The sequence below is a fragment of the Notothenia rossii genome, assembly GCF_949606895.1.
Source record: "Notothenia rossii genome assembly, chromosome: 9".
Classification (NCBI taxonomy): Eukaryota; Metazoa; Chordata; class Actinopteri; order Perciformes; family Nototheniidae; genus Notothenia; species Notothenia rossii.
In genome coordinates, this window is record NC_136907.1 from 65,134,983 (window position 1) to 65,146,747 (window position 11,765).

An 11,765-nucleotide genomic window follows, 5' to 3' on the forward strand; every position below is an offset into this window, starting at 1 on the left:
TTGCTTTACTTATGATGAGGATTTTTCTTGTGAGTTGCACCTCATGATGGCATACATTTGTTTTTTTGGAAAGCATTTGTAAAGCACTGGTGTAAACCTTTATTTGTGTGCATTAGTTTCCATGACGGCACAGCGTGAGTTTCCATGACTACTCTGAGCCTTTGTTGTCCACGACACAATTCAAATATAAAAACCGTGTTTTTCAGTCATCCTGTAGAGAAAAGCAGTTAATCATGCTATTTATGTATCTAGTACACTAAGCTACTACTTTATAAAGTATTTAAAACCAAACTGTATTTCTTAAACTGCCCTTTAACAATCAATAACAAATGTTCTAACATTTGCCGTTGATCAAACACATCTTCTAAATATCAATTTCTAACCATTACTGCCAAAGCTCGACTTCTTCTAGTTCTTTTATGGTTTTTGTATGTTGTTTTCCCATTCGCAATCTGCCAGATAAGGTCTTATAACACAACAACATTGTACATTATGCAGTTCTTGGTTACGTAGTCAACAATTTCAGTATTTACCAGAAATTGCCTTCGGGATGGTTTGTGAATAATTCATCTTATTTTGTAGTTGTATGTTTTTCACCTGTCATGACTGACCTGGTTATCTGTCATGTTAGCCTCTCTCTCTGACAAGGGGCAATATTTAAAAAAAGGTTGTTATTTATATTTAACAAAAATGTTGAATTTGATCATCATTCCCATTTCTCCCATTATAAAAGCACAGAGTCATTTTTATTTTATCAAAAGGAAGAATGAAGATTGCCATGGGTCAGACTCTAAAAAGCGGATTTGAGTTTTCATAATGTAAACCACATTGGTGGATCTGAATTGAAACTCCTACAGTTGCTGTGTGCCTTTTCCTGCACTGGTTCCTCTGGTGCAACTGTGACGTGGCTAACTCTGTAAAATTGCGGTGGCTCCATTTGTGAGAAAATAACAGTAATTCAAGCTGGGCTCCTTTTGTCACTTCTACTATTCTGTAGTGTTTCTCATTTCTCTGGACCACAGCTGGGGGACTGCCAGGATAGTATCAGAATGCAAATAAGGTCTACGGCTTCTTCCACTGTGTGCCACTGGGAGGTTATACACCCACAAGTACCTAAAAGAGTACATGCAATACATACATTCACACATATTGGAGGTTTATAAGGGGCCAAAGGTAAGACTCTTACTGTGATAAACTGTGAATCTAACAAGGAGTATTGATGAGAGTTTCAGTGAGATACATCCAGTATGTGCCTCACACTCACTCCTGTTTTGTCTACCATGCTGTTGCTCTCTTCTTTAGCTTTAAATGTCTGTCAGATTAAAGAAATAAGAGGAAAATACAATATTTATTAGGTGAGAAATATGTCTCTAACTCATCATAAAAATCACAAAAATGGATACAATCTTGAATTTTGATGAAACAAAGCCTTCTCCAATTTCCACGGACTGCAGGAGAGGCAACAACATAATACACAAAGTCTGCTGCACTGTAGGGGATCATAATACCCTGTACAGCGTATACGGATGAGGTTAAAGGGTCATCCCAGCATGCATCATATCTTCTACACCCACGTAATGCTCGGTCATTCTACAGAAAAGGTGGAAGTGCTGTCACTTACTTTTGCAGACACCAAGATACATGACGTTGACCTAATACTCAAATTCATTATATATGTTGAATAAATTGAGATTGTCTTTGCAATGGTACTAAATAAAAAAATGAAAAAAATAGTTTTATATATAAATTGCAATTTATTTAAAATGCCAAGTTCAAGGAACTGCCTTGTCAATTTGATCATACATGGAAGTGGAGCCTATAGTTTTCATTTAAAATATATATTTTTTCAATAAATAAATCTCATTCATATTTACATAACATTACATACATTAAATATAACACTGAAATGGTAAAAAAAAGAAAAGAAAATTATTATTAATAATATCCAATAAATGTCAGTCACCCAAAATTACGTCATTGGTGTTACTGCTACACAAAACGCTTTTTTTTGTTGAAGTAATGTAATGTCTCTGAAGTGCCTCCTGTAACAAGACAAAGACATAAGGAAAGTCAGATACTTCTTACTTTGTTTGTTAATGGTGTCATTGTATCTTCAAATTGTACGTGCGTCTTTCAAGTCTGTCATTAGTGTTACTAATTTCATAGCCCTAGGGGTGAACATTTGAATGGGAAAATGTATTGTGTTGAAGAATTAAACGATTTTGATATTGACTGAAGCCATATTTGGTCTGACACATGGCAGCAATTTTGTTAAAATGGTAGTGTTTTCTCCAAATTGTCACTGGTGTTACCGTCCCTGGTGTTACTTTTCTTCCTGGTAACACGTAACACCAGTGACGTTCCTATGTAAATAAGCTTTGTATAATGTATACAAATAATAAAAATACTTTAAGCTCTACTTGTTGTGGATTAATCAAGTTAAGAGTTAGTTATTGCTATTTAACAAGTTTTAGATGTGTTTAGAAGGAATATATTCCAGCAGATTTGTATCACCCAGATTCCACCTTTTCTGTAGAATGACTGCTTGTCTGGTGATGTGCATATGCAAGCCAATTGTGTGTGTCTGTGGGAATCAAATGAGGATCAGTTAATGGATAATGGCAGGGGAAAATCCCATGGATCAGTTTACCCTGCTGACAGCATTGAGAAAAAAGAAAGAGAGAGAGAATGAAATTCACTCTGACATTTAAAAAAAAGTGCAAATATTAGTGCAAATAATTTCAATCATGAACTTCCAAAACCTATTTTTTTCACCCTGTTGCTTTAATACGACAACTAACTTGTTGATTGTGCAGAAGAGAACACAACTTTTCTGTGGCGTTTTATATTGTAAATCTCTTCGAGCCAGTTGATTATCTCGACAATACACATCGTGTCAGTGTTTGGAATTACTTGACAGCCATAAGATGGCATTACATACAATGTGTGCTAAATTCAGATATTCTTCGCTTGAAGAAGTACATTAACGCTGTACCTTACCTTTCGCTATAAAATGCGTAATTCATCAAGTGTCCAGACAGCGTTTTTTGAAGCGCGTTGTGCGCTCTCTCTTGGATTTTCTTGAACATTGTGCTCAGTTTGAACAGGAAAGCGCAGATCTCAGAGCATGCATGGGGGTGTTGGATGCAGTGTCTATTCGCCTGGCACCTGTTGCAGGCTTACTATTATCAGCGCTGGTCTACTGAGGATATAACGACAGCAGCCTCACCATTATATCAGGACCATGGTGGAACAAACTGAATCCAACTTCAGCGGGTACTATTTCGACAACACCTCAACTAGAGTCCAGAGCAGCTTCGTTTTTTCAGGACCTATGTTTGTCATTTTGATGGTAATGATGGTGACTTTGGACGTTGTGATAGTTTTGGGCAACGCACTGGTCATTTTCGCTTTTAAAGTGGACAAGAGTTTGAGGACACAATGTAATTACTACTTCCTGAATTTGGCAATATCAGATTTTCTTGTAGGTAAGTCAAGCATTTGTTTTTCTGTAGAGACCGGATATTGAGTGAAGTTTAATGCATGCATAATTAGCTATTTCTGAAATAAATACTATTTTCATGATTTGCTATGATGTACCCATGTTGATATATGCCTGATTACTGACTGATTATGCCTGCCTTGGTCCTCCCTGTAGTCTAAATGTGTATACTACTAAGTATAGCTGAGTAGGACTTAATTCATGAATTAGGCAGCTGTTAATTAGTTTAACAGATGGAACCAATATAATAAGTGGAAAGTCTTGGAAACACTTTCCATTGTAAAGCGTCCTTGGGTTTCGTGAAAGGCGCTATAGAAATTGAAATTATTATTATTATTACTTCTTCTCTCTTTCCTTATTTACACATTTTGTAATGCAATATTTCTATGACCTTTCGCATTCACTCACCTTATTCCCTTTAGTTCATAAAGGTAAACCTATTTTAAGGTATCACTTTACTTAAAGGCCCCCCACCACCCCATCCCCATTAAACATTTTTAATGTGCATAATTGAAGACGTTCTGTGTGTATGCCTTGAAATCCCTCACACTAATTGTTTCTGTAGGGGCATTCTGCATCCCAGTGTACATGCCTTACATCCTCACAGGAAAGTGGACACTCGGCCGCGGACTGTGCAAGCTGTGGCTGGTCATGGACTACCTCCTTTGTTCTGCATCTGTCTTCAACATTGTCCTCATCAGCTACGACCGCTTCCTGTCCGTCACCAGAGCAGTGAGTGGAATATCCTGCGCCTCACATCTGTACTGCACACAGCCATTAAAAGTAATTCAGGATTGTGACTCCTGGCGCACTTACCGGCCATATTTATTAAACAATCTGAAATTATGTCATAGTCACATTAAGGTAAACTTACTTGACTTTCCTCGTCTCAGACCGTAATAAATTGCCTTTTTCTTTATATGAGTAAAGGATTCATTCAAAGCATAATATCAAATGTTGAACAGTCCTTTTCTTTGAGCCATATAAATGTTTATTGCTTGTGGCCTGTGGCTTAATTTCTGACTGGTGACCCAGCTAGAAATGTTTGGTTCTAAAAACATTCAGAATGTTACCATTCTCTGTTCTAGGAATGTTTTCAACGGGAAGTTTTCTTTTGGTTCCCAGCGTGTTCTTCTGAAAGGTAGGATAACGTTCTCTAAAAACATCCTTAACATTTTTGGTGATAACTTTCTTAAGATGATTTTGATAACCTTCTTAAGATGTTTTTGATAACATTGTTCAAACATTATGCCCTACTGTTCTTTTCAGCTGGATGTTTTTTGGTTTTTTGGTTCCCAGAATGTTCTTCTGAAAGGTATGATAACTTTCTCTAAAAACATTCTTTTTTTTAAAATGCGACCAGCAGCTAGTACAAGTCTAATGTACTGGAGGGGACCCAGAATCAGCCTCGGAATCAGCTGGTGAAAGTAACATTTGTTTATTAGAAAGGGGAGCTGGGAGTGGAGGTTGGTTATGGCGGCAGTGGGAAACAGTTGTTCCAGGGTGGGTAGAGAGGCCTGGCTGGTCTTAGGAGTGTGGTAGGCCTTGGATTCCTTCTGGGAGAGATATACCAATTAGAGTGAGGCAAAAGCAGTCAAAGTTGTCAAAGAATATGCTGTTAAAAAGCTAGTGCGGCACGCAACAAACCGTTCACGGCAACAATCCGGAAGGGAATGAGTGCAGGCGGCAGGCTTTCAAAGTGTGGCTAATGAGCAGGTTGCAGGTTCATTGGAGATAGCTCACAGCTGTGTAGAGCAGACCAGCGGGCAGGGGGGGGGGTAACGATTTTTATCCACTATGCATAAACAGTGGACACTGTTTATACGCAGCCCTCACAAACCACAAACGGACATATAGCTTATCTAACAGTTAGAACCTACATACGAGACACAACCTTTATAGTCAGAAATAAAGTGTGATTATTTTCTGATATTTTACAAATATGATATTATGAATACTGTGGGCCTACATACCTTAGTGTGATTATAAGTGCATGTGAGTGAATATTGGCTTGGAAATTCGTGTTTATACGTCCTATTCATTATCTCAATGCACTCATACATCTTAAGAAAGTTATCACCAAATATGTTAAGAATGTTTTTAGAGAACGTTATCCTACCTTTCAGAAGAACATTCTGGGAACCAAAATAAAACGTCCCGCTGAAAACGTTTTAAGAACAGTAGGGCATAATGTTCTAACAATGTGATCAAAAACATCTTAAGAAGGTTTTCAAAAACATCTTAAGAAGGTTTTCAAAAACACCTTAAGAGGGTTATCACCAAACATTTCAAGAATGTTTTTAAAGAACGTTATCCTACCTTTCAGAAGAACATTCTGGGAACCAAAATAAAACTTCCTGCTGAAAACATTCCTAGAACAATGAATGATAACATTCTCAGAATGTTTTTAAAACCAAAAATGTCTAGCTGCGAACTCACACATGCCACCACAAACATGCAATATCTGTTTACAGCTTATCATCAATTACATGCTTGTTGTTTTTTTTCAAAAGGAAAATGTGGTGACATCAGATTTTTTAAAACATCCTTTTCAAATGCCACAAGTTTGTTTTTTAAAGCGCTCTAGAAATAAATCTTACGTTGACCATGACTGTGTTAATATTTTTTCATCACAGGAACGTTTTATAAAAAAAGAATAACCTCCTGAAAACATTATCCAAATGTTGCTTTGAAAATGTTCTTCTTTTGTTATCATGTAATATTGAGGGAATGTTTATCCTCAACAACGTCAAAAAAACATCCTCAGAATGTTGCAGGCAAAACGTTCCACCTTTGTTAATACATCACATTAAAGGAACGTTTTATAAAAAACTTTCTGTCATCTCAGGCCTCAATAACATCTTCAAAACATCCTCTGAATGTTGCAGTTAAAACGTTATCTCATAGTTCACCTTAAACCTTATAGGAACATTATTTGAAATAATAAACATCCTAAAAAGGTTCTTTGAACATCAGATTAAAACGTTTCTTTAAAACATTATTAGAACCTGTAGTTAACGTTAGCCAAAGTTGTGAGAACGTTCCCTGCTAGCTGGGGAGCAGGTCATTGGTAGGGGCAGAACCACCTCATTTTCCCAAAAGTGCCCATCTGCAGAGGTTAATCATTCCTGACCCATTCAGGCCCAGTGCCACCCCTAATTATAGCCCTTCCCCATGACGAAGATGAAAAAAGTCACATTTTGACTTTGGACTGCACTATGGCTTACCAGAAAATACGCAGGACGCCAATGGTGTAATATGTATACTAAACTTAAAGGCACAATGAGTACGATTTTCCTAAAAACAATGTGTAGATTAAAAAAACAATACCTCACAACTTTTGTACTTCAGGAAACATAGCAATGAGTGAGGCCGAACATATTTTGTTAAAGGTATAATGGAGCCTTTCTCTAAATCAATAAGCAGTAGAAGTTTGTGGTGGTGTCCGTGATCTCACCTTCTGCCTGTATTTTTTCTTTTCATTTGGTAATATGTGGGATGTGTCTGAGCTTCAACCTCTATAATCAGATGCCACGTCATAAGTATGCATCTAAACTACGAAAATGGGACCGTTCAAAGAACATACAAACATAACAAGACAAAATGACAAAGCTTGTAAAATACGAGAGTAAATCTGACTTGTGATGGGGGCAACTTTGAATGTTGTGTTGACAAACTCAAAATAAAAAAAACTTCTTTTGTGCCTTAAATTACTTATTATTACCGCCTCAGTTGATTCAAATCATTTAATCGATGTCTGTGCAACGCTCCTCCGCGCCATACTTTTTCTGAAGCCCAATTAAATAGCATCAGTTATTATCATTTTCTATTTGCTGCCCGTCTTGGCACATATCTAGTGATTAGCAAACATGTCCAAAACTCTGCAGCTGTTAGCACCTCTCGTTGGGGCTTGTCTGTGCATTAGCTGACTGACTGCATCCTACACACGTGTGTAAACCCAAAGGTGGGATGAGGCTTGGCATGGGAGACAAAGAGAGTGTTCTGTTTCCTTTCACAAGCAAACACTTAACATCAGAGCAATGAATACAAATAACACCAGAGAGATGGAAGCCTCTTCTTTAATTAGCTAGCTTTGATCATAGAGATCCTCGTCCGTGCCATGGTCCTTCCAACCTGGAGAGATCAATCACAGCAGAAACAGGCCACCGGCTGCCAAGCAGCATTTTCCTAAAAGCATTCTCTCTGAACAATGAAAGACAAAGGATCGCCAACAACCACATGACACAAAGTTATGCTTTTGACAGAAAAGACAGAGTCATATTATATGCATATGTTTGTCCATTTATGTCAGCCCATTAACAAACTACACAGTATTATAAAATATATTGTGTATCTCACAATTATAGGATGGGGCTAAAATTAATCCCTATAAGCTCTCAGGAGGAGTCTATATTTTCCTATCCATCTTTTATTATATTCATTTTATAAAGGAACATCTATCTCGAAAATCAATGTCCCCCAAGGATGATTAAAGTACTTCTGATTCTGATGAGCACACCTGATTCTTGTCCATTCAGGGCAACATAACCACATGAACCAGGGGCAATAATGACTGTATACCAATTAATTTATACAAACATAAGTGGAACCATTTTCCATCTTCTTTGTTGGAACTGCACTTCATTTTTTGTCATTCAGAACAGGGGCATAAATTCAAAGCTGGAGAGGGGTGAAGTACGCTGCCCGTTGAACAAGAATGTGGACAGGGACATAGGATGTGACACTAATTCAGACAAGTGTTCATAAGAGGTGTACCATTGACTTAGTACTAATTTAAACACTTTTCTTTAGTGCATGAAGTCAGGATGTTGGAAAGTTCACTTGTTCTGTTTCACAACATGCTATGTGGTTCCACAAACAGATCATTATATTGTGAAACTCTCAGATCAACTTTCTGCTATTTGAGGAAATGTAAGACTTTTACTCCCATGCATTTATCTGCCAGTTACAGTTACACCACTACTTATCATGCTTACAAATTAATGCATCACTATGCGTTTCAAATTTTAGACTGAATTATATTACTACTTTTATCACTTTATTTAAGACAGTCATATTTTGCTGGATACAAATGCACCTTTTTATACTGTTTAACTCCCCTTTTAATTTGAATACCTCTTCAATCGCTGCTGTTAAATGAACATTGTCTACCTTTTTATGGCTAAACACATTGTTATTTTCCCCCATTTCTACAATAATGGTAGGATGCAGCAATAACTAATACAATTGTGGGACCCCCTGGCGGTACCTCTCAGCATATTTTCTTATTTCTCCTTATATTTACTGCAGGTAAGTTACCGTGCACGACAGGGCATGACTCACCAAGCCATAATCAAGATGATTGCTGTCTGGGTGCTAGCCTTTGTCCTGTATGGCCCAGCTATCATATTCTGGGAGCTGGTGGTGGGCAGAAGCAGCGTTCCAAAGGATGAGTGTTTTGCGGAGTTCTATTACTCTTGGTACTTCCTGCTGAGTGCCTCCATGCTGGAGTTTTTCTCTCCTTTCATCTCTGTGGCTTTCTTCAACCTCAGCATTTACCTCAGCATTCGCAAGAGGAGGTTCCACAGCAGGGAGGCCCAGCTCCACCTTCAACTGAGCAAAACTGCCTCTGCCCAGGGGAAAGGTATCCCCCTGTCCCACAACTCCGAGGTTGGGATGAAACTGGCTGTAAGAGGCTCTATCCACTCCCAGTCCTCCTCTCCCAGCTTGGGTAAACTAGATCACTCGACCAGCAGGGCTGCCCATCCTAGCCGCCTGTCCAGGGACAAGAAAATTGCTAAGTCCCTGGCCATCATAGTGTGTGTGTTTGCCATCTGCTGGGCACCGTACACCCTACTGATGATCATCCGTGCTGCCTGCAGAGGGCGGTGCATCCAGCATCATTGGTACGAGGTCACCTTCTGGCTCCTGTGGCTCAACTCTGCTATTAACCCGTGCCTGTACCCACTTTGCCACAGTAGCTTCCGCAGGGCCTTTAGCAGGATTCTCTGCCCAAAGAGGCATAATACTCCCCAATCATCTGTCCTTCGTCTTGGCCAGTGACACGCAGATACCCACAGAAGCATGGGGAATAACAATGTGCCAGAACCAACCATGGAAATATTCTACATCCAAACCCATAAATTACAACGTTCCAGCAGATGCAGATAAACTGTGCATCATAATTTGTCATAATATTTAGTTGACAATTGTGCTTTTCAGTGTTTAAATGTATAAAAGGTTGATGTTGTACAGTAGTGTATGTATTTACTGTGTTTACGTATACAATGTGTAACAGCATGAAAGTAAGTAACTGTCTAGAAATCTGAACACAATAACAAACATATGGTGATTATTAGTGCAGTAGAGTTTTAACATGTGAGAAAAAGTTCTAGATTTGGCATTTGTCTTGATTGAGTGCAATACAGGCTAGATAGTGTCACTTTATTTATGTTGTTGAGTTTATGTTATGCTGCATGTACCTTGTAATTGAAATATATATATATTTAGGATTTGTGTTCATTAAAAGATCTCACTAATACAACCTTGATTCATCGTAACTAAAATAGATCGCTATCACCCTCTACTGTTAGAACGTTTACTATTGATATTACAGAAGCACTGTGATGAAAACAAAAAGTGCAATTAAGTATAAATGTACGTAAATCAAAGTGTTTAATGAAACCTTATATTTCTCTATGTTTGGGGCACATTATTATACAGTAGATAAATAATGGATTTCTCTACAAACTGAGTACTGTCTGCTCTTTAATAATAAACAAATGGATTGGTTGCTGTTCTGTAAAAAAAAACTACATCAATGTAAAAATGTTTATTTTAATGTTTTTTTTCATTCTTTAAGTATGTTTAATAGAAAGTATTAGGCTTTAAATGAGAGAAGTCAAATGTTTACAAACTATTTCAAAATACAATTTACTGTGATCAGCGGATGCATGTTTAAGTATGTGCCACTAGATGTCACCATTAACCTGTACAGCTTCCTGTGTGCGCAGTGCCTGAGCCTGTCTCCAACGCTACATGGAGTGAAGTCAATCTTCGAGATTGGCCACGGTTTCCATGAACAGTTTTACTTTATTGTATTTAATTGAATCGCCAGTTTAATGTGTGTTATATTTCTGCACTAGGACCTTGACTGACTACAATTGTAAAGCATAATGTTATAATATACCTATAAAAAGGGATCATGCTCCCTAACCCATATCCACATTGACAATTTCTCTATCACATACTGTAACTTACTTACTTGAACAGGGACTGTAATTAAAATGCTTTAACAAATTATTTACCTCAAGTGCTGTTATTTTACATATATCTTTGGTACCTGTTGTAACTTAAATATAACGGAAGCGGCATGAATGCTTTCATCTTGATTCAGAGAAAAACTAAACTATAATGTATAATGTGAATATAGTTTTGCCTATTTTAAGTGTATTATACCATGATTAAAAAGATAAAAACATTTTTGTTACTGCTTTAGGATCTTAATGCACATAATAAATAAACAATTTAATCTCTCTGATGTATTTTAAATGTAGATGCTGTCTACCTGATGGCTAATTGGGTCAGTGCCAAGTGCAGAGTAGCTTTTGTTTGATGTGCAGATGAAATGCTGAGAGAGCAATAGCATTTTTAAGTATTGTTCCCTAGTCTGGGTTGGTTTGATTTGATAGATTCGATGAGTTATTTCCAGATGTAGACTTGTTAGACCTCTAATTACGCCATCATGTTAGATAGTGGGGTTATATTTGCAGGTGCCTGGGTCCCACAGGGGACTTACATTGCTCACATTTTTGCTGTTGCCCGTGTGCACATCTGGGCCCCTGGTCAGGTGCGGGGAATAAGGGCACAGCTGCAGGGACAGGCCTCTGCTCCCCCTCCCTCTCTGCCTGTGGCGAGGTGGGGGGACAGAAGCACACTTTGACCAGAGGGATGCAAGCACATTTCCCTCGGGACGATGGAACTGCATTTATCAGCAGAATGGCGAGCCTGGGTTTACTCCCTGTGTATCTAAATGCGACAGCAAGAGCCGTATCACTGTGAGGAAGGCTTGCACTGTGTGCAGTTATGTTAGAGGGACTACTGCAATTGATTTTGTTGATAGATTGAAATGTCATGGCATGCCAGGCTGATGTGGCTGCTGACTGAATATGTTCGGGATCATGCCAACTTAAATTGGTCTTTGATGAGTTGCACTAGGAAAAATACAGATGTGATTTTAATAATGTGCGGTTGCAGAAGTGTG

At 38.1% G+C, this 11,765-nt stretch overlaps 1 protein-coding gene across 1 annotated transcript; it reads left to right on the forward strand.

Moving 5' to 3' along the window:
* The first annotated feature begins 3,316 nt into the window (after window positions 1-3,316).
* On the forward strand, window positions 3,317-9,609 carry LOC307019607 (histamine H3 receptor-like). Its single transcript, XM_079650608.1, has 3 exons — window positions 3,317-3,488; window positions 4,068-4,234; window positions 8,813-9,609. Exons 1-3 carry the CDS (start codon window positions 3,335-3,337, stop codon window positions 9,563-9,565), a joined length of 1,074 nt encoding a protein of 357 aa, XP_079506734.1. The 5' UTR covers window positions 3,317-3,334; the 3' UTR covers window positions 9,566-9,609.
* The last annotated feature ends 2,156 nt before the right edge of the window (window positions 9,610-11,765 follow it).

Coding starts and splice junctions, on each gene's coding strand:
- LOC307019607 (XM_079650608.1), top strand. CDS start 3,335: ATGTTTGTCATTTTGATGGTAATGATGGTGACTTTGGACGTTGTGATA. Junction 3,489..4,067: donor AATATCAGATTTTCTTGTAG/GTAAGTCAAGCA, acceptor TTGTTTCTGTAG/GGGCATTCTGCATCCCAGTG. Junction 4,235..8,812: donor TCCTGTCCGTCACCAGAGCA/GTGAGTGGAATA, acceptor TATTTACTGCAG/GTAAGTTACCGTGCACGACA.